The 23,994-nt window shown below is 35.9% G+C and overlaps 2 protein-coding genes across 3 annotated transcripts in view; one reads left to right on the forward strand and one right to left on the reverse strand.

Moving 5' to 3' along the window:
• Window positions 1–18,991, reverse strand: part of iqgap1 (IQ motif containing GTPase activating protein 1) — a 114,145-nt gene extending 95,154 nt beyond the window's left edge. Inside the window, exons 1-2 of one of the 2 annotated variants that reach the window (XR_015494474.1) lie at window positions 18,737–18,991; window positions 8,154–8,256 (exon numbers count right to left, since the gene is read on the reverse strand). Coding sequence is in view for 1 of the 2 variants with exons in the window: in NM_001308966.1 (NP_001295895.1) it covers window positions 8,154–8,256; window positions 18,737–18,782 (149 nt within the window). In the remaining variant the exon portion in view is untranslated. 2 annotated transcript variants of the gene reach the window in all.
• Window positions 18,992–20,448: 1,457 nt separating this feature from the next.
• On the forward strand, window positions 20,449–22,492 carry cartl (cocaine- and amphetamine-regulated transcript-like). Its single transcript, NM_001386407.1, is given in 3 exon segments — window positions 20,449–20,642; window positions 21,457–21,531; window positions 22,155–22,492. Coding segments are annotated over 3 exon segments (318 nt in total). The 5' UTR covers window positions 20,449–20,507; the 3' UTR covers window positions 22,263–22,492.
• Window positions 22,493–23,994: the final 1,502 nt, after the last annotated feature.

Below are 23,994 nucleotides of genomic sequence, written 5' to 3' on the forward strand. Positions count from 1 at the left end.
TGTTTTACTGCTGCATAATCAGACATGTAGGGCCCTATCATACACCTGGCGCAATGTGGCGCAAGGCGCAACGCAATAGTCTTTTGCTAGTTTCAGCTTGGCACAAGAGTCGTTTTGAGGCGTTGCGCTACCCTGTTTAAATAGCAAATGCAAATAGCAAAAAGCTTTCTGGTCTAAAAAGGAAGGCGTTCTGAGTCGCACTGCTGGCGCGTTGCTATTTTGAGAAACTAAAATAGATTTTTCATTAGACCAAAACAAACCCGGTCTAAACTCCAGCGCAGAGTTGCGCCTCGCTTACACACTGCTTAATACGCACAAGAGAGCAATAGGTAAATATCTTTACATATGAAAAAATGTAAATATTAAGGATATATATATATATATATATATATATATATATATATATATATATATATATATAGGATATAAATATAAAGGATTAAAATATTACAAACATTATTTTCTAGCCTACATAAATAAGAAAAACCACTGCTTTTATGTCTTCTTCATCTCGGGAGGCTTTTTCAGTTCATTCATAACAATTTGCTTTTGTATAATGTTATTATTATTATTAGCAGTATTATTTATTATATGCATATTTATATTTGTTTTATTAAAAACAAGCTTAGATTTGCCCACCTGTCAGGTTTTAGACCATATGGGGAATAGCATACGTTTTAGGATATAACTCAGGTTTTTAAGCACACTTTGTTGTTATTGTTCATTTATTCGTTTGCTGGAAATTAGAACCGAATTTAGAAATAGTTCTGAAACGAATATTTGCGCTTAACAAACAAAATTAATTATTTATAGTGATTATTTATAGACATAATTAATGTCTGAGCGTAAAGGTTTCCCTATCCAAGAGCGAATGTGAAAGTAGTTCCATTATCTCTCATTCTCATGCAGTAGATGCTCTGTTTAACAGTTTTCTGTAAAAAAAAAAAAACTGTTAACTGTTTGCTAGTGAAATGTTCAGTTTTTCCACTTAGACTTAGGTCCTGTAAATAGCAAATGCGCTTATGGCACGATGCAGCTGGCTCTTAAAGGTAATGGGAGATGAGACTCTGATTGGTTTATTCTCAAAACACCCCTATAACTCATTAAGAAAATAAACTCAACCCTTTTAGACCATGCGTCACTGCGCAAAGCGGATTTTCCCGTCCTTAAATTAGCAAAAGTGTGTTCTGACACGCCCTGAAAGCGTTTGCGCCCTGCGTTTTTCGCTCTTCGCATGGACCGTCAAAATAGAGCCCTTAAACTATGAAGAAAATAACTAAAATATATGAACATAACCACCAATTTGCACCACTGGTATAGCTTTATCAACCTAAAAAACCTCAAGAACAATCATGAAAGCAAAAAACACTTGAAACAGAATCAAGTTTCTTCTTTGCCATCTTATTGCTTTTTTTAACATGGCTTGACTGTTTGGTCAAACAATATTTCAGCATCCATGCTCAAATCATTCCAGATTTTTGTCCAGAAAACCAGCATGTTCACTGCGTTTGGTTTCATATGTGTTGACATGAAACTACTCTGCCTGATGTCATGAAAGTTCTTTTAATGCGTGTGCTAGTTGCAGGCACACAAAGATACTTTCATGTTAAATTGATCATCTATTGCAAACCATCGCAACATGTATATCATAATCAGTGTTGGAAAAAATAATTGATTACTAATTACATTGTTACAATAGTAACTCTAATTAGGAGTTAAGTTGTAATTACTTTGTCTAAAAAGTAACTTAGTTGCTCAATAAGCATTTTAATTACTTCACAAAATACTAAAAATCCACATACATCTTGCATAGACAATAGAAATTAAACTCTTATTTCTTTCAATTTGAGTCAAACAGGACCTATTAGTTTTGGTAGAGAACATGCCAATCAGAACACAGAGCAGACTTTTGCGTGACTCACAGGGTACGCCCCAATGACTGTATGAAAATATGGATGACGCGACACCATTTACCATTGAACACTTTGAAGGCAAAACGCCTCATGACGGGCACAAACTGTCACACAAGACCTGGGCATGCGCAGAAGGACTGTCTGATGGAGCCAGAGGAGGAGCCACGGAATCAAGCTTCCAACCAAACGCTTGTACAGCAAATCAACCACGTCCCCCGAAACTTCTCACTTGACCGCCGGTATCTGCACTATACCAAAGGCTTGCTAAAGTACATATGAGCACTTGCATTTAAAAACACGTAATATACGATTTAAAAACTGAGTGACGTAAGCTATTATAATTTAATAAGCGTAATACATGTTTTCTACTGAACAACTCATTTTATCATGTAAAAATACACAGAAATCGAACAATAACACTTCAATCTCCTTCTGAAGCTCCGACGTCTGCTTTGAGAAACCGTCAATCACAACTGTCAATCACGATGGCACGTTCAGCATTAAATTAGTGGCTAAAACATACTCTTTACAAAAATGAAGATCGGCACCTATATCAGCACGATAACCAGTGCCTTAATTGACCAGAACCATCTTTCGGGACATTTTATTGTAAGTGTAATTATTTTATTTATTTGGGTTCAAGTCTCGTTCATTAGCACAGAGGAGGCGGGCTTCCTCTAGCCAAAACACACACTGATACGTTGCAGTAGAATAATTTATACAGAACTGTTCAATTTATGTAGAGTATTAAGGCACTGTAAGTAACTGTGCTCAGTGGTTAGCACTGTCGTCTCACAGCAAGAATGATACTGGTTCGAGTCCCTGCTAGGCCAGTTGGCATTTTTGTGTGGAGTTTCCATGTTCTCTCTGTGTTGGCATGGGAGTGGTTGCTTCAGTTTCCCCCACAGTTTAAAGACATGCGCTATAGGTGAAATTAATTAAACTAAATTGGCCATATTGTATGTGTGTGAATGAGTGTATGGATGTTTCCCACTAATAAGTTGCAGCTGAAAGGGCATCTGCGGTGTAAAACATATGCTGGATAAAAATTGGTAGTATTTTCCGCTGTTGTGACCCCTCATGAAAAGGGACCAAGCCTAAGAAAATTGAATGAATGGATAAGTAACTGTAATTAAATGACCTAAAAATTAAAAGTAATCCCTTATTTTTTCTTTTCAGTGGAAAAGTTGTTTAATTACAGTCACTAGCTTGTAATTAATGGTGCAGTAGGTGATCTGTCTAGATACAATGCCTCCCCTGTCGTCCTAAGCAGTTCCTCTTTAAATTCGGCATTCATTCACCATTCAGTCATTCGCCAGTTAGAAAACGTTATAGTACTTTATAATACTACAATTCTTAGCGAAAAAATCTATTATATCTAGCATGTTTTCAGTTGTGTAGCAAGCAAAACTTGTCATCACTCTCTCATCAGTCTCACTCATCAGTCTCACTCTCTCACACGCTTTGTCCTAAAGCCACTACTGTATGCTTAGTGGTTGGCCGGCGGCAAGCAGGAATTAGACTTACTACCTAGCAACATTTACATGCTATTTCAGACCGAATATTCAGAACAGAAAAGTAAACAATATAGGGAGCGTGTGACAGGCTGTCACTGATCAAAAATGAACCAATGTGATGTGAATATATAACCAACTTCAGCTCAGTAAAGCAGGCTAGGCAGAATAGCGCTATTTACTGATGTTTTGTTGTAAAACTAAATAAAAAAAAATCGACATTATCGATGCTGTAAAAGGACCTTATGAAACTAAGGGTGCTTTCACATCTGTAGTTCGCTTCATTTGGTCCGGACCAAGGGCAATAAATGATACATTGTTGCATTTTCTGCCGTCTTTAGGTCGTTTCACACCACACTGCTGGCTTTGGTCCAAACCAGTTGAAACTAACCAAAATGCAGTCATCTGACAAAATCCACATCTGTCATTGGCTAGATGTTGTTGAACCTATTTCCTAAACTGCTTATTGATTGGTTAGGATTCACGTGTGAAAAAATGCCAATAAACTCCCGCAAGTAAACAATACCGGAAGACACAAAATGTTGTTTTTATTCTAAAGGGACGACTGCGCTGACTGATTGTATGAATGCTTTAGACAAACTATACATTTCAAGAATGAAGCGTGGCAGCTGGAATACAGTGTTTTAATGCATCGCTCGTCACTTCAGGAGGAGACGTGAATTAATTTGGCTAATCTGCGACATTGTCATCTTGCGGAAATATTACCAACAATCCATCAGGTAATGTTTTCCCCTCTCTGTAGGTAAAGCTCTGTCAACAAATATTTTTCCTCCATATCCCATAATGCACAGCGCATTGGCCTACAGCAGCTCGATTAGTCCAAAACGCGCACTACTTCTTGCGGTTGGACCTGTTTTAGTACGGATCATATTCTCACCACAAATGAACCGCTCCAGGGTTCGTTTGAAAGCGTACCGAGACCACCTCTTCAAGCAGGTCTCGGTATGCTTATTTGGTCCGCTTTTGGTGCACACTCAAGTACCATTGCTGCATTCTCACCTGCCCAAACTAACCGCACCAAAAAGGAAAACGAACTCTAGTGCGATTCAATCGAACTAAATAAGGCAGGTGTGAAAGCACCCTAAAAATAGTAACAATAGTAATTTTCACCGGAAGATTTCAGTGGCTGAACAACACTTTTGTGAATATAACCCATTTATAACAACACAATCTACATCAGCTTTGCATGACTAAAATAGTTTTAAAACAGAACATTACCTGTCTATAAGAAATAACTCAGCCATGGTGTCGTGCTTCCTCCAGTGTGCAAAACTAACTCCAATATTGATTCAGGATTTTAAAGTTTTGATTGAGCATTTGTTTTTCGCGCTGTCACCAGTGTTCACGTAACTGCGGTTTGCATGAAAGGGCATCAGCAGATCTGCCTGACCGGCTGCGCAGTTGTTTAAATCTTTTGTTGACAGACAGTTTGGTCTACTTATCAGAATTATGGGATTTATCGGCCTGACAATTTTTAGGTTTTGTGCCTTACCCAGAATATAAAAATACATATAAACACATCTAGATAATTTACTTTAATCATTTCTATTTGAATATGAAGAGACTTTTAACTAGCACAACAAAAAATGTTTCTGAAGACAATCACCTACTGAACCTTTAATTGCACCCAACACTGATCTGGACTCACACGTTTTCAGCTGTTGTAAAAAAGCCAGTATAAGTGGCAACTGTGTTAACTTTTTGACCTTCTCTGCCCGCTGTGTGTCTACACGGGAATGTGTTTCTCTCTCAGCATCATGCACTCATTCACTCTAACACGCAGACACCGGAACCAGTCTCTATGACGACCTCACGTTGCCACAGTTACAGTGAGATACTGAAATCAACAGGGACTGACTCACTTCCTCTTGCACCACTGATGTGTCTGAGGGTGCATGCAATGACTGCATAGACTAACGAGTTATAGACTCCATAATCTCCAAAAAATAAAGGAAAAAAAAGTAGCATAGTGAGCAGTGAAAATAAATTATGGGACAGTGGCCTACTTACTATATATATAATAGTTGTATTTTCAAAATGGCAAAGATGCAGTCACGCATACTTGGATTTTATTTTTTTTTTAAATCACAAGTATATCTGATAATAAGCTTGATCAAAAGCGATCTTGAGAAGATGAAACTGCGTGAATTGATCAGGATAGCGGGAGACAGCAAAGTGATCTCACGTCAGCCAGAAAACATGACAGAGGAGGTAACTGTGGGCTCTTCTTAAGGATTAGACTGAGTTAGTCATATTAACAACACATGGCAAGCAACGCGTTGATAATAACAAATAATCATATTAGATTACAAACAACCCAACAAATTGTTTAGCACATGTGCATCGCTGCTGTTATGTTTACACGTAATATTTTTTCCTGGGGTGATTTAAAGCAAAATACACAATGGCACTCAATCAAACATATCTACATTGATGAGGAACATGGTTACTTACTGAGTTATTAACGCACAGCAATACCACATGAAGAAAGGACGGACTTTGAAGGAATAAACAATGTGAGGAGATTATATTATAGTGCACTGAACAAGTCTTAACAAGTTCTGCCAACGCATACGCGAGGCAGACAGTTCTGTACAATTACGTAATTTATCGGCTTAAATATATCAGACTAATATAGACATCGGATCGTCAACGATAATCTTAAAAATAGCACTTATCGGTTGATAACGATATGGCCGCCGATATATTGTGCATCCCTAGTTTTGTGAGAAGGGTTTCTCATATGATATGTGAACAACTGGTACAGCTTTACTGTAGACATTTATTTGAGCAAGAAAGACATTGACTGTACACGCCCACAAGAAGGGTATCCTTGGTAGTGAAAACGCAAGCCTGATAAAGATGACGATACCGACCCGTACTGTACTGTACTGTATTGTACCAGTCAGTGAAAACGGGCCATTATATGGCATTATATTACAAAATAATTAAAGACCGTTCAGAAATGTGATGCTCTTTTTTTGCTGTTTAATGACGTCATGCTCCCGGGAAAACTGAAATTGTGTGGAGGACGTCATCACGGTAACTATTATTTCCTGGTTTTGTTCCGGAAATTATTCATTTACAATTTAAGCACCGCTTACAACGAATTAGATAGGTCAAGGATAGTCACATTTTCTTTAAGAAAAGTGTATTTAAAAAACTGCCCTACTTTTTAAAAAATTGGCTTTTCTTTTATATTGTATATCTTCTTTTTATTTTAATCAAATAATTACAGCCTTGTGGAGTTCAACAGAAAAAAAAAAGAAAATGAAAACAAAAATTTAACAAAATTCCAATGGTATAGACTAGTAATGAGTTTTCTTGAACAGTTCCTACACATCTAATTTAACACACGGTAACATGTTATTTAAAAATACGCACCGTAAAATATAACAGTTTTTTTTTTTTTTGCAACTTTAACTTATTTTATTAAGTTAATCAGGTTTAAACATTTTTTTGTTATACACAGGTTAACTTAATACGTTTAGTTAGTTAAGATGCAAGTTGACTTGACAAGAAAAGTTAAAACGCTTAGGCAGCAAAAATATGTTTTTCAGTGAAGCTTATATAAAAATAAAAAAAAGTCATAATTTTTTGTTCCAGCATAAGTGAATTTTCTTCTCAGTGTTAATTGTGGGGGAAAAAAAAGATACTAGTTTTAGGGCCTACTCACACTATGCCATCCGTACCGTGCCCAGGCCCGTTTCCCGGATCGTTTGAGAAGTGTGAGTGCGCTGAATCGGGCTCAAGCACGGTTCACTTGGCCGGCCCTGGCCCGGTTGGAAGAGGTGGGCCTGAGAGCAGTTCACATGGGCTTTGGCACGGTACGCTTGTATGTGAGTGTAAAACGCGCCAAAGCCCGAAACTGAAAGCGAGACGTGACTTTTAAGGGGCTGTTTCATATAGATTTATTAATCATTACTGTTCAGTGATCGCAAACTGCCATAGTTTATTAAAGACGAGAACTCCTCACAGCACGACAGCTGCGCAGCTTCAGCAGACCTCCTCATTCCTGCAGCACGAGAGCTTTATGATTGTTTTTGAGCGGCAAAAGTGGCGGATCTGTTCGGCGAAATATCTGACTGCGTGTCACCGCATCCCTAAGGACTTTTTGGCAAAATATTTGACTGCATGTCACTGCATAACAAACAACTGAAATGATATAACTAGAGAAATCTCCACTGTGCTGCTGAGTGAGAGAGCGCTTCTCACTGAACAGCGCAGCAGCAATGACGTAAGTGTGCCGAGGCCAGTTTGTGGTGTGAGTGCGGGCCGTCGGGGGAGACGGGAGGGGGGGACAAGCGTGCTTTGGCCCGGTTCGAGGCAACTGTACCTAGTGTGAGTACGGCCTTAGACCACCATTGTGTGACTTTCAATATACAAGCGCATTATTCAAAATATCTTTTTTCTTTGTTCCACAGAAATACTCGTCACAGGATTGAACAGCCAAAAAAACAAAGCCTGAAAATGTGCCAAAAAAGACCTCAGACCTTCATGGAGAGTCTGGCTTATTTATAAATTCACTATAGTGGATCTTGCTGGGTCACACAAGAAGACACCTACAATCTTGTGACAAGTATTCATCATTCACAGAGACATTAAACAACCCCCAACTGAAAGATAAACAGCCATTTTAACCAAAACACTCCATGTTAACCATCCTGAATGAACCTGCAGAGGGTTCAGAGATCTGGACTCTTACCGTTTAGCCTCCTCCAGGTGGCACAGGTATTCATAGGCCATATTCTGCTGGCGCCGCTCATCCATCTCTTCAGCAGTGAGCCGCTCCACGCCATCCAGAACAGCTGGACGAGAAGGGCAAACATGAGAGGTGGGCAAGAAAACTGACACTTCACTGAAAAAAATCACTTGATTTATTTCACCTAGAAAAACTTTGATTCCAGCTTATCACAGATTACAGAAAATTATTTATTTATTCATTCATTTAATAATTTTCCTTTGGCTTAGTCTCTATTTTAGAAGTCCCCACAACAGAATGAACTGACAACTATTCCAGCATATGTTTTAGGCAGCGGATGCCCTTCCAGCTGCAACCCATACTGGGAAACTACAGAAAACACATTTAGAATGTTTTAAAAAGCAAAAGCATTTCATTTGATCCTTCAGTTTATAAAGAACAAACAAAGTTCTGTTTCAACTACTATAATACTGACAAATTATGAAATGTTCATTGTTTGTTTGTTTATTAATCCATTGCCACATGAATAACTTATCGCTATTTCATGGCAAGATTAATATACTTAAACACATTACATGATTACAACAACTACATATTTCAATAAGAGATGATACACAAACAATAGGGGTGTAACGATACACTCAGCTCACGATACGATGTGTATCACGATATAATGTTCACGATTTGATATGTATCACGATATTTGGAATAAAAATTGAAAATTAAACTGAAATGCAAATTTTACCAAGTAAACTATTTTTATGTATTTCTTTTGTTTCAACTTGTTAAACTGAACCTTCCTTAAGAAAATAAATTAAACAGGCCTGTCTCTGGAAAATAAAACACTTTAAAAACTTCTTAAAAAATATTATTGAAATGACAGAGACAAAATTAAGGAACAATTTAAGTAAAGGTGCAAAAAAAAAAAAAAAAGCTTTCTATTCAATTGAATTTAACAGTAAGAGCTTAAGGCTTTGCTTGGTCACTTGCGTTTTTTGTGTGTGCAAAAAAAATCCACAATTCCAGGTATTTAATTCATATTTAATTAAATTAATTTAGAGATATCTCTAATTACAATTGTGACTAGTCAAAACTCATTTAGAGATATCTGCAAATATTTTTCAATGGAAGTCAATGGAGGAATATGACTAGTCATAATATATTTGCAGATATCTCCAATCTGATTTCGTACTAGTACAATTGTAATTGCAGATATCTCTAATTGTCATTCTGATTAGTCGAATTATAATTATGACTAGTCAAAATATAATTAGAGATATCTCTAAATATATTTATGGATAGTCAGAACAAAGGTTTAAATGCTAAAACGGCTTGCTATCATATTCTGCCCTCTGTAGTAACAGCTAACGGTCAGCTCACGTCATGTGTGATTTTGCGGCTGCAAATACATCATTATATGAAGACAGAATGATATATTAGGGTGAATTGTACCTTATAAATACAGTATGTGACTCTTTCAACACCATTAGTAGGTATCCCTGTCGCTGTGCAAAGTATGTAAATCACTGTGAAGACTTTAAAACTTAGGATGTTTGACCCAGTATGCGTGTCAAAAAGCGGACGAGTCTAAAGCAATGACTGTACAACCGAAATGTTGCCAGACGTCTGATTTTGAGAGGATGGGCCATCCTCTATTTCAGCTCCACTCATCTTGGTCTGCTAACATTACTGCTGCTGCAATCTGAACTCACGTGCAAACAGCTTAACTAATAAGAGAAAACGGACGTCATATCGTAATCAAATCGTCATAACGCCACGATGCATAGTTACATTTTTGCATCGCAATAAATCGTACAACGATAAATCGTTACACCCCTAACAAACAATAATATAAATATAACAAACAAAATTAACAAAAAATCTATATTAAAATTTAAAATCATTTTTAAGATCAATATTTGACCTATAACTTAAAATTGTTTGAAGTGTTTTGATTACAAATATCCTGTCTAATGGTACTGAAACTTTCACAGTCTAAAAAAATATGTTTTCTGGTGAGCAACGAAATGCTGATGTTTGACTGAAAATAAAATGTGAGCAGCATGATATTTAAAGACTGGAGCTGCTGAAACAAATAGAACACAGATAACGGTTATTAGAAAGCACAGAAATGTGTTAGAGAGATTTTAGAGTATATTTTTAGCTTTGATGGCTATTTTATGGTTTAAATGTAATGCATTTCCATAACAATAAAAAGACATCAACGACAGTAAATCAATAATAATAACAACAACAACAACAATAATAATAATATAGAAGATAAAAATCTAAAGGATTTTTTAAACATTTACTTACAAATTGTTTTGATGAGCAAAAAATAATTTGTTAAAAACTTAACTGACCTAAAGCTTTTAAATACTAGTTCTCATACCACCAATTCTCTTGAAAGCTCAAACCATGCTGAATGTTCAGCAATCTCCGCATATTTTTGTTATTTTGGTGTCTGACGTGACTGACCTTAAGCAACCTTAAAGTTATGAGAAAACTATTTCACATACTAAATCAGTCAATTATGTTTGTTAATGTCAAGTGGAAAAAGTACATAAATCTAATTAATGTCTGCTCATATTTCACAGAGAAAACTATAATTGTTTATCTGTAAAAACCTTATTTGACGTTACACTGATGACAACAAGGCTGCGAGGGACAGATATGAACTATAATGGCCATAAATACAAACACAATTTCTCAAAGTAAAGTAGGAACACTTAATGTTTTCTGAACTGTTACGACACAATTCGGAGTGTGCCTTACACAGGTGAGTGGGCTTGACAAACCACCTGTAGAAAACACACTCTTTCTTGACTCTGACATTTTAACTGACAATTGCACCAGTTTTGCACTAGCTATGTGTCCATTTAAAAATACAAATTAAATTTATTCACAAAACGGGAATATGGCATAAAAGATGTGCGAATAAAGCACCTTTTCCATCCAATGAGTCAAAGCAAACAAAATCGTCACTTCCTGATTAACTGGTGCCAAATATCAACAGGAAAAACGGAATTTGCTGCGGTAGGAGAAAGTGTGTAAATCTTCACTTCATTTAATAAATGACTTGCGCCTCAGAAGATGCTGACACGTTATGAAGACTGGTGTTGTTTGAAGCCATGAGACGCAGAGCACGGACACTTTTGACAGTTCTGGGGGTCATTAATAATATAATAACACTTATACTGAAATAGTTATGGTGTTTTAGAATGACCAAAACAACATTTCAGATGTTTTACAATGTGCTCAGTCTGCTGGATTGTCCATTCACGCACATTTTCATCATCACATGACATGAATCCGACTTAGATTCCGATTTTGGCTTCTAACGATTATGAAAAACCATTAATCGAGATAAACGATTATTCCATCATATACTGCCTTCTTTCCAGTTGGACATATTTGTTGCTCTGCAAAGTTCAGTTCCACGTGAAAACGACTAAAATCATGTACTGTAATGTAATGTTTGCATATGGTAAGAGCACATGCTGTTGTATGTGTGTGCGCAGCGCTTAGCCTCAGACAGAATCGGAGACGAGCAGAGCACACACATCTTACACCATCTTAATGCGAGCGCTTTAATGGTCAAATACATGCACGTTTGTGTCAGTGCGGAGTTTAGTGATTATTAATATTAACCCTAGTTTGTGTAATAAACAAACAAGTTACAGCGCGCAATACTACTGCTGCCACCTGTTTTTCTCAATAATCAAACAACAAAAGGAGAAAATACCTCACTGCTCCTGACTGGAGGACTTTTGTAGCTAAAGTTATTTTCTTATAGTGAAGATGCTTAAAGCCCAGTTTAAACATAACAGATTTAATAACTCATTTCTAATAACTGATTTCTTTTATCTTTACTATGATGACAGTGCATAATATTTTACTAGATATTTTTCAAGATACTAGTATTCAGCTTAAAGTGGTTTTCAAAGGCTTAATTAGTGTAATTAGGCAAGTCATTGTATAACAGTAGTTTCTTCTGCAGACAATCAGAAATATATATTGCTTAAAAGGGCTAATAACAACGAGCTATTAAAATAGGTTTCAAAATATTTAAACCTGCTTTTATTCTAGCTGAAATAAAACAAAAAAGCTTTCTCTAGAAGAAAAAAAATATTATAGGAAATGCTGTGAAAAATTCCTCTGTTAAACATCATTTGGGAAATATATATTAAAAGAAATTCACAGAAGGACATATAGATTTGACTTCACGATTATTCAAAACGATTATCAGTTGATAACAATTATGACCAAAATAATCATGATTATGATTTTTACCCAAAATCGAGCAGCCCTATCACATGACCACTTATAACAAAGTCACATGACTTTTTTAATGAGCATACTGGAATTTGTCTGGTAAAAGTGTTTCCATTGTAGTTTATGCATGTTTTTTTTTTGTATTGAATAAAAAAAATCCTACTCAGTTGCATGCATGGGTTTTTTTATGTGCATTTTCAAAATGTTTGCGAATCTTGGCGTTTCCATCAATCAATTTTTTATGCGCTTATCCAAAATGAGCATACAAATAAGTGGATGGAAACATAGCTACTTTCTTACAATCACTCCATATCTCAAAAAAAAACTTTGGGCATTTGTGATGTTTAAACAAACTAAAGAAAAAACGTTAATGAGTTTCGTTCCTCTGTTGAACACAAAGGATGATACTCTGGAGAATGTTGGAAAAAAGCCACTGAGGTTCATAGTAAAAATAAAAATAATACTATGGAAGTCAATAGCTTCTGCTTTCCAACATTCTTCAGAATATCATCCTTTGTGTTCAACAGAAGAAAGAAGCTCAGACAGGTTTGGAACAAGTGGAGGAAGAGTAATTTTTATTTTTGGTTTAATTACAGCTTTAAGGGAATAATTCAAGCTGCAAGAGTATAAATAAGACGATGAATTTCATCTGAGGGTGGGTACTGAGTAGATCTCAATATTAATATAAACTAATATTACTTAAACGAGAGGGAATGCAAACACAAAGGATTACAAAAACATAGATTCTGAATTATGAAGCTTGTAAACAACTTTCTGCCCTGCAACAAACTACAAAGAAAACTCGTTCATATTATATTTGCATGTTCAGACGTGAACTAAACCCTGATAAAGACAGTCATAAGATGTTATGACACTTTGTCATTCCTCAGAGACCCTTCCTGCTGTGAACGTTTTGGAGAAACAAGACTAGAACTCTTATGTGACCCAACCTGGAAGTGGCAATTCATTCATCAACCAATATTTGTCCTGACTTCTGGTCTTTCCTTTAAAGGTCTAGTGTATTTAAAATAAAGTTTTCTTTTAGATGTTAGTATAAGTATATTAGTCATACGGATATTAATAAGCTGGTGTGCTCCAAAACAGTGACAAAATTGGCATTTAGAAGATATAAACAACATCCATAGCTTGCAGTTTGTCACCTACACGTAAATAGACCAACGATTTTTATGACATCACCTCATACTCCAGTTTCTCATGAAACCTTCTGACTAATCAAATAGTATCATGCCCCACCCCCTTTAAGATGCTTCTCATTTGATGCGACTGATATCAACCACTCTCACTGGCAGAGCTATGATAAAACATAATGCTGTTGGATGTTTTATTTTTTTTAAAGGAGAGGGACTACAATATGTGCTGCCCTGTCTTCATGTTTCAGTTGAGAATACACCAGACATCGAATAAAAATGCACATTCCAAAGCACTTCACTTTTTAAGACTTAAGCTGGACTTATACTTTTGCCTGGCGCTGCATTGTGCACCTCCGCTGACTGCGCGCGCACCTCGCGAAACGGACAAGGCTTTTATACTCGCTACATTCGCCGTTGTGATATTCTTCAAAACGACAGGGGGCGGTCAAAAGAAATTGACCTCAAAATCAGACGGATAAACAGAGAAGTAAAAAGTTTCCGGAACTGTGTCATATCATTAATATCATTCAATATTTTTAAGCAAATTTTTTTTATTGCATTTATAAATTATTATTTTTTTATTGCATTTATAACAATTTAAGATATTTTTTTAATCAAACTTTTATGCACCACTTGCTTCTGTTCATATCTCAAACAAGTTTATTCAAATATTAATGGCAACAGAACATGGGTTACACTACAAATATATTCTTTATTATGGCAAGAATAAAAGCAAAATAAAAGAGCTCATTTACTTAAAAATACCAATGTTTTTTTTTTTTTTTTTTTTTAGATTTAGCCCGCTCTACAGTTCACACAAACTGTCTGGCTAGTTTCTTTCCTCTATTATGATAAAGCAGCAATAATGGTCCAACATTCCTGTCCATTATCACCAATAAAGCCTAGAGAAACAGGCATCAGTATATTATAAATTGATAGGTTCAAATATTCCTTTCCAACTATCAAATCAATAATCTGTTCCTTAGTTATAATTTTGTAGCTATTAAATTGTATTAAATTCACATTTTTATATATACATCAGTGTAAAAATCTATGACTGGTGGAAAAACATATTTCTGTAATTGTGTACCTGGCTCACTTTTGCCATGGCCTCTTTAGTTTTTATAAAAACTTATCCCTCTTTACCTTTTAACAAAAACTTTCTCCTTTTCTATGACTGTTGCTATTTTTAGCCAAGAATTATTGGTCATCTCGTTATCTCTATGATCAGAGATCATAAAGATGTCTGTACAGTTGTTCTGTTTCAGACAAAATCTCTTCAAAGTGTTTCATATGCAACTCAAATTAAACGCGGCGCCGCGCGCACTGTTCGCTCGAGTCTCAAAAAATGCCATGCGCTCCCCAGCCGAAATCATGTCGCGTGCACCCAAAGCGAACATCCGCAAACTCAACGATGATGTCACATTCGCTGCGCGCACTCAAGCGGTCACGTCGAGTATAAACCAGGCTTTACAGCACAAAGCAATGAGAGCCAGCAGTGAAAAAGAAGAGCATTACTAGTTTGAACAAACTGCTCTAAAATAAGCCATATTTTGAGGTATTTGTTGTTTAACTTTAAGGATTAGTTCACCTTAAAATATATTATACAATTATTTACTATTTTCTTTTAAGCAAACGCAGTCAGAGTGATATTAAGCAATTTCCTGTCTTCTCCCAGCTTTGTAAAGGCAGAGGATAGAGCCATGGTTTTTAAGGTCTAAACGGCACATCCATCCATTTAAAGTTATCCAAATAGCTCTAATAAATGACATAACTTATCGCAAACCCTGCTGCTTATATCAGAAGGCCTTCATAATAGTCTTTTAAATTAGTTTTATGATGGATGGATTGGCATTTTTGTACTTTAAAACCTTGGGCACCATTGACTACGTTTACATGGACATGAGTAATCTAATTATTTGCATTAATCTGAATAAGATTAATATATGATGAAGGTGTTTACATGAGTTGCTTTTTGAATGTTCCTTTCCTCATACTGTTTTACATGTTTTATAGCACAAAATTCCAATAATTTAATTGCGTCACCATCTAATTTCGGGTGTTTCATTTTTTATTTGTCAACTCTAACTGCAGTTTGGCACTTTCATTTTCATTCAGGATCATTTCATGCATGCCACCGTGACAAACGAGATATTGGATGAGAGGATGAACTGCAGGAAGAGTGTTGTTTTAATAGAATTTGATCAAAAAAACTCCACATTTTGCCACATGACTTCGGTGTGTTGCCGAGTCATGGTCTTTCACTGACTCGGTAGGTGCAGAGAATAGTGTCAAACAGCTGTGGGTGTAAAGATTATCCTGTCACAAAAGGCAGCGAAAAGTCCTACACAACTGTAATAGTTTGATTGCGGTGTTTACATGTCTGTACTAAACTTTAGTAATGACACTAAAATCGGCATACTCCATATGTCTTAATCCGATTTCTGTTTGGTTTGATTATGACCTTAATTGAATTAAATTAATCAAAAATCGATGTGACTCTTACGCCCTATTCACGCAAGGCGTCAACGCTTCCAATTCACTTTGAATGGGTGACTTCAGGCTTTACTGAATTGCATTATGGATTCGTTGGCACCGCTTCAGCGGCGTTGCTCACTGCAGAAGTTGGGAAATTCGCATCTTTTCAAGCACGAACGCAAGCATCAGCGTCAGATCGCTTTATGTGAATACCCCAGCTCAGACAGTAGCGGATTGCGGACTTGTTTCATTGCCTGATGCTGCAATGACAATCGCATCAGCCACAACTTCAGACACGCTCTCGGTCAAGCGTTGATGCTTAAGTCCCATGTGAATGCGCGGTTAATCAGAATATCGTCTTAATCATATTAAAATCAGATTATTGGAGTCCATGTATATGTACTCATTGACTGCCTGTACAAAGCCAGGACATGCTTGTGTCTGTCTGAGACACCAAAGCTATACAGATCACCTAGAATGGCTTCAGAGTGAGCATTTTCATTCTTGGATAAGCTATACCTTTAACAGGTAATCCAGATTAAAATATTGGCTTTTAGAATAACATGCAAACCTTTGCAGGAGAAAGAAGTTTTTAAAAAATGATGCTACATGACTAGAGAAAATGGGTCATGCTTTCCTGTTTAAAACTACATCATCCATAATGCATCAGGCTTCATGTAACTGTCCACAAGTGGGAAAACACAAAAATGGGTAAATTCAATCTGTAATTTTCACCAAAGCTCCAGAGAGGTCAAACATCTGCGTTTAAATAATCTGGTAAATTTTTACTGAAATATAAATAGGCGTGTCCCTGTGTAAAACAGAGAAAACAAATAGTTTTCATTTACATCTGTTTAACTGTAACAATACAAAACTGCTGGCAGATTTGTTCACTTTTAACCTACACTTTTTCTTTTCAGCTTAGTCCCTTAAAGCCTGGGTCGCCACAGCGGAATGAACCGCCAACTTATCCAGCACGCGTTTTACGCAGCGGATGCCATTCCAGCCGCAACCCATCTCTGGGAAACATCCATATACACCCATTCACACCCACACACTACAAACAATTTAACCTACCCAATTCACCTGTACCGCATGTCTTTGGACTGTGGGGGAAACCGGAGCACCCGGAGGAAACCCACGCAAACACATGGAGAACATGCAAACTGCACACAGAAACGCCAACTGACCCAGCCGAGGCTCGAACCAGCGACCTTCTTGCTGTGAGGCGACAGCACTACCTACTGCTCCACCCCTACGGATTTTCTGAAAATGTACATCTTTTTATTAAAATAATGATATGTAAATGATTTCCTTTTCAATCAAATGCTATGAGTGAATCGAATAGATCAACTGGTCAAATTAATCAAGACTCTAAACCGGTAGTTAATTGATACTTAGATGAATGCGTGATTCTTTTTTTGAATTGTAAAACTGGCTATGATACACTCGATAATGCTTTGAAGTTGGTCATTTTTCTGAGAAAGTTTCACATACACAAGGCAAAAGTAATGCCTCCTTTATTTTTACGGTAAAGATTTAAAAATATTTCTCAATTCTTTAACTTCAATAACAAGAAGGCTATAAAAGCATCACTAATAATGAACAAAATGATCCGTACAATCTAATAGTTTAAATATTATGGATCCCTGTGAGTGTGTGTGTGTGTGTGTGTGTGTGTGTGTGTGTGTGTGTGTGTGTGTGTGTGTGTATGAAGAGTTCAGAAGCAAAAACCTCTAAATGCCACCTGAAATGTTATTCTAAAATGAGCATTTTTATCAGGCTCTTTTTTTCTGCATCACATGCCATGACTTACATATGTCATCGTATAACCCTGTATGTCAGTTATGCTTCAATAAAAAAATTATACGTTAATAGGCTAATAAAAAATGTGAACCGATTCAAAAGATTCACTTTAAACTGACATGAATCACACTTCACCTGAGAGGTGTGGGTCATATTTGAAACCTGCATATTGAAAGGTCCAGCAGCTGTCAGCTAGTGAAAGATCACACTGTTTTAGTAGAAGAAACAGAGATCTGCATCGACGGAAGAAAAGTAGCTCTAAATTTAGCCAGTTTGGTAATGGGGGCTTCACCCAGGCCGGGGGGAAAAATAAATAGCAGCGCGCGATACAAAGACGCCTTTTTTCCAGCGTGACGTTCACCCTTCACTGAAGCGATTTTAGTCATTGGTTTATTTCTTTAAAAAAAAGAGACAACACTCAAAGGTGAAACAGGGCTTCACTATGTGTTAAATTCAAACCACTGACCGCTTTACATAACCTTTTTTTCCAAGCAGCCTTGTCTAAATTGCAGATATCATACAGTCGTTTGATGCTCAATTTAACGCTCATCTTGATCTGTAGCTTTTAATGCTTCAGGAGATCAAGTGTGAGGATCTCGATGCTTTATAGAAGTACAGTATAAACAGCATGTTGGGGTGTTCAGAAAAGTTGTCCAGGTGATCCTGCTCCATACAGTATTTTAATGCGGAAGTTGTAAACCATGCCGATGCAAACTTGAGCATTAAAAAAAGAGCAGCTGTATTAAAACATCAGAAATCAAGTGAAAGGCAGCTTCCTTAAACCAAAGAACCTGCATAAAATAAAAGTCAAGTTTTCTTGTAACACACCGAGCAGAGAGTTAAACAAACGCCTGAAGAAAACGTATTAATACTTACACCCATATCTAGGTCGGAAACCGTCTGTCTCGTCTGAAGTTGACATGTTTTTTGAGAAAAGTTAAGTAGTCCAATTTCGTTTACGCGTTCTCGATGTAGTTTTTTAGGGCTTTTATTTAGACCTTGAGAAGGCACCTCTGGCCCCCTTTCTTACTTCTCTGCACTTCTCAGACTTTTTTCTTCTTCTTGAAAACTCACTGATGTCATGGGCGTGTTCCTTCCTAAATCCTGAAGTATGCGTTTCAGGAAACACCCATTTGAAGAACAGCGCTTCAAACCTTTTATATGTGACTGCAGCGCCCTCTGAAGTCACAGTCCGCCACAGCAATCTATAGCAGTGAGTCTCCAGCAGGGGGCGCAGCAAACTAACAAGGACCGCGCATAGACTGCAAAATATAGGGACCGCGACGTACTGTTTCAGATGGTATCAATTCAAGAAAATTAATTGATAAATGATATATATAAAAAAAAAAAAAATCAATTACATCATATGTAATCAAAATATAAATTACAACAGTATAATACAATTTCCACTGCTGATCAAAAGTTTGGAATTAGTAAGATTTGTTAATTAGGCCTAAAAGATTCATTTAAAATTTAAATAGTGTTTTCTGCTCAGGCTGAATTCACCTGATCAAACATCAGACATAAAATAAAAGCATAAATATTCTGGAATTTTATTTTCAATAAAAATAAATAATTAAATTATTTACATATTTTATGTAAACATATTTTTTTAAATGTTATTGTCACATGATCCTTCAGGAATCATATGCTGATGTGTTGGTCATTTTTACCCGTGATTATAAACTCCTTATAAAAATGAACCATGGTTTTACTATTATTATTTTACAAGGTATTTATATTTGTTGGTGTCACAGTGGCACAGTGGGTAGTACGATTGCCTCACACTCACAGCAAGAAGGTCGCTGGTTTGAGCCCCGACTGGGCCAGTTGGCATTTCTGTGTGGAGTCTAATGAAAAGAAAATGAATGAATGAATTTGTATTTGTTTTATTACACAGTAAAAAAAATCCTGGTTGCCTTAAGCTGAGATTAAATTAACCTCATTAATCAATTGAGCTCATATTATATTAAACAGACTTAAAACAGTTTGCGTAACTTATAAAAATTATGTTGGAACGTGATTACCTTAATTTAATAAGTTACAATGAAGTAAAACATAGCTGTCACGGCTAATTGATACTATAATTATTTACAGTGTACGAATATCATGGTTAGGCTAAACTCTGTGGTAATGGCTAGTCACAAAACTCTGGGGAACAGGCCTGACAAGGATCTAGCCTATTTCTTTCTTTCTTTCTTTCTTTCTTTCTTTCTTTCTTTCTTTCTTTCTTTCTTTCTTTCTTTCTTTCTTTCTTTCTTTCTTTCTTTCTTTCTTTCTTTCTCTCTTTCTTTCTTTCTTTCTTTCTTTCTTTCTGGTTTGTTTAATTTAGCTTTAATGTAGGCCTATTGTTTTACACATTGGAGCTTATTCTATATTATATTATATTCGTGTTGCTTATGTAGCTACCTAATATATGCATGAAATCGTAAAGAAAAATTACCAATTGAACATGCAATAAACTGCTTTCAATCTAAGCGTCAGCAAAACAAATAGCCTTCCTTTTGCCCAATAGCTGACCCAATAATGCCTTTACCCGAATTCAGGGCGGGGCATGTCAGTTTATAAAGCAGTCATGTAAGCAGTTTACTAGTTGCTTTATTCTCCACACTTTCAGTGACCGACAGACAGCGGACTCTCTCCAGCCATGACGAGCTCTGAGATGCTGATGACAGGACTCCTCGTAGCGGGACTCTTCACCGTCCTCTGCTCTGGACAAACTTCCCAAGAACTGACCTTTGATGACGCACAACTGTCCCCGCAGGAAACAGAGAATCAGCTGGTGAGTTTTTACGGCGAGATTTTAGCTTTGTTTGTTATTCATTACTTAGCGTTATTTATTTTTGTTGTTAGACACAGAATTATCATTAGCCCATCTGAATTATTAGCATTAGTCCCCCTCCCGTATATTTTACCCGCAATTTAACGGAGAGATTTTTTCAACACATTTCTAACCAAATAGTTTTAACTGATTTATTTTATCTTTACATAATACATTACATAATATTTTACTAGATATTTTTAAGATACTACAGTATTATGAAATGTAGTATTCAACTTAAAGCTTATAGTAGGCTATTCAGCTTAAAGTGCAGGCTTAACTGTTCGTTATGTTAGAGGTAAGTTAATTAGGCAAATCATTGTATAACGATGTTTTTTTCTATAGATAATATTAAAAATAAAAATTGCTTAAGGGGGCTAATAATATTGACCTTAATTGTTTTACTATTATTATCAAAAACTGCTTTTATTCTAGCCGGAAAAAACGCCCAAATACGACTTTCTCCAGAAGAAAAAATATATATTGGAAATACTGTAAAAATCCCTTGCTCTGTTAAACATCATTTGGACAATATTTGAAAAAGATTCACAAGTAGAGCTAATAATTTTGACTTTAACTGTATATAGCAAGTTAAACTGCATTGCCTTAAGTATCAAACTTGGTGTTTATGTAGTGTATGTTTATTATCTGGTTATAAATTAAAAAGTTATTAATTTCAGTATATAATTTATATTTATTTTATTTGTGTGTGTGTGTGTGTGTGTGTGTGTGTGTGTGTGTGTGTGTGTGTGTGTGTGTGTGTGTGTGTGTGTAGGTTGAGGCTATGACAGCACTTTTGGAGAGATATCAGAGCCATTTGCCATCTTCAGAAAAACGAGCCATTCCACAGGTAAATGTTGCCATCATATCGGCTCCTGTATTTTCTTCATATTACAAGTCATTTGTTTCAAAAGCAGAGGGTTTCAGCTTATTACATGCTTTGGAAAAGTGACCCCCATCCTAAAATGTAAAAGACATCTAGACAGTCCTTTTGGGACCCAGTACTGTAAAAAAAAAAAAAAAAAAAAATTATTTTGTGATTACTTTTTTACTCATTATCACTTATTTACATATTTATTTACTTATTTATTTTTTACAATTTATTTTAATTTAATTTGTACTTAGTTTTTTGTTTGTTAGGATTTAAATTGTATTTTTGTATGAATTATTGCAGTTTAAAAGTCCCATTTTATTTATTTGATTCCTTGTACATTAATGTCTCATTATGTATATATTAAAATGTTTGATTGTTTACTTTATTCTTATTGCATTACTTAAACTATTTAAAATGATTAATTTTATCCATTTATTATCATCTTTCCTGTTTTTTTTTTTTTGTTTTGTTCGTTTATTACATTTTTCGAACACCCTATCCACTTCTTTGTGGCCCTCAAGTCCCCAGATTGTTTTAAAAGTGTCATAAAACCAGCATGATTATGATCTTCATGTAATTGTCTCTCCCTCTCTCTTCAGTGTGCTTTGGGGTCTCGCTGCGCCATGAGACTGGGGTCACGCTTTGGAAAATTGTGTGAATGTGGCAGAGGATCAAACTGTAACTCATTTCTCTTAAAATGCATCTGAACTGAATCTGGAAAAAAGGCAGCTAATCCATAATCTTTTCTTGAAGCAGTAAAGTAATGCTCAAATGATGACCTGAAAGAGGCAGAGGCTGGAAATCTGTTTTCTGAATCACTTATATACGACAAGAGGATCACACAGCATGACAAGCCAATAAAAGCATGAGTTTTTTATCTTTATGTATTTATTTTTTAAAGGGCTGTTATGTTATCAATAAACATTATTATTCATCAGCACATCTCTGTTGTCTTGATTTTTGCATCGCTTAGATACACACAGCCAAAAATAATCAAATAAAATAAACTACCACTACCAATTCTGCAGCATAAGTAAAATGATTACATTAAATAATTATAAATTAAATAAAAAGAACTCTTAAACAACTTTTTATTATTGTATTTTTTTGCATGTAGCTGAATTTTAAATTGAGTATGGATTAAAGTTATTTGAACTCCAAAGAGACTTGATAAATTAGTAGTAGGAGTAGTAGTGGTGGTTAAATTAATATGTCAAAATAGTAAATGCATCACTATACTATGACATAAAAAAAGGAGGAGTGGAGGGGGGTACTTTTAGCATTGTATATTCACTCAAAAATATATTTTTTGCTACTTGTTTAAAGTCCTTAATTAAAATGAGCTAAAACAAAGCAATTCTGATGATTCAGAATTTGGGGGGGGGGGGGGTGTATTTGTGTTCAAGTGTATTTGTTTAATCCTCTTAGAATTATTTTGTTAATCAATTTGTGTTGGGACAACATGAAATAATTGTGTGGAGCCCTGCATTAAAATGTGTAGGTGTTTCTTTTCAGACAGTAATAGGAGTTTGGGGCTACACAAATTGTCAAACCAAAAGCATTAGCGTCAATGTAATTCATATTCTCACTGTGATCTTGATTAGATGCAATTCCCCTATCACAAATCGACTTGTAGAAATGTATACAATAATGTAGTCTACAAAAAATGAAACCTATAAAGTGCAAAATTGCAGAAGGGGAACCTCTGACTACAGATGCACAGCAGATGCTTAAAGTCAATGAACTAGCAAATTACTAAAATAAAGATCTTGTCATTTCATTGCCCTTAGGAGGAGTTGTGTCGCTATTCCTGAATGCTTTTATGCCAAGGCAATAAAATAATGTTAGTAGTAGAATATTGCCTTTTCTTCAATATCTCAGTTCATGATGGCGTCCAGGCCGTAATGTTTGTGTTTAGTCTCTCTTGATTACATTCAATCAGGGTAAAACCCAGGGGTTCAATAGTAAAGTTTCCCATTGATCTAGAGAATGAACAATCCCTCAGGTATAATAAACAGCACGTCATTAAAGGTTTGGCAGATATAAGATTCATTCATTAACCATGTTTCCTTAAGTTAGACATTCATTTCCTTAGTATTTCTCAGTCAATTCTTTCTAACAAAATTGTAATAATTGTAATCATATTATTTTGATAAAAGGGTATTGTGTCAGCAAAGGCATACACTCACCGGCCACTTTATTAGGTAAACCTGTCCAAGTGCTCATTACCGCAAATTTCTAAATTAGCCAATCACATGGCAGCAACTCAATGCATTTAGGCATGTAGACATGGTCAAGACGATCTGCTGCAGATCAAACAGAGCATCAGAATGAGGAAGAAAGGGGATTTACATGACTTTAAACGTGGCATGGTTGTTGGTGCCAGACAGGCTGGTCTGAGTATTTCAGAAACTGTGATTTGATTTCTGCTGCAACATT

This window comes from Danio rerio, chromosome 7, assembly GCF_052040795.2.
Source record: "Danio rerio strain M-AB ecotype USA chromosome 7, GRCz13ab, whole genome shotgun sequence".
Lineage (NCBI taxonomy): Eukaryota > Metazoa > Chordata > Actinopteri > Cypriniformes > Danionidae > Danio > Danio rerio.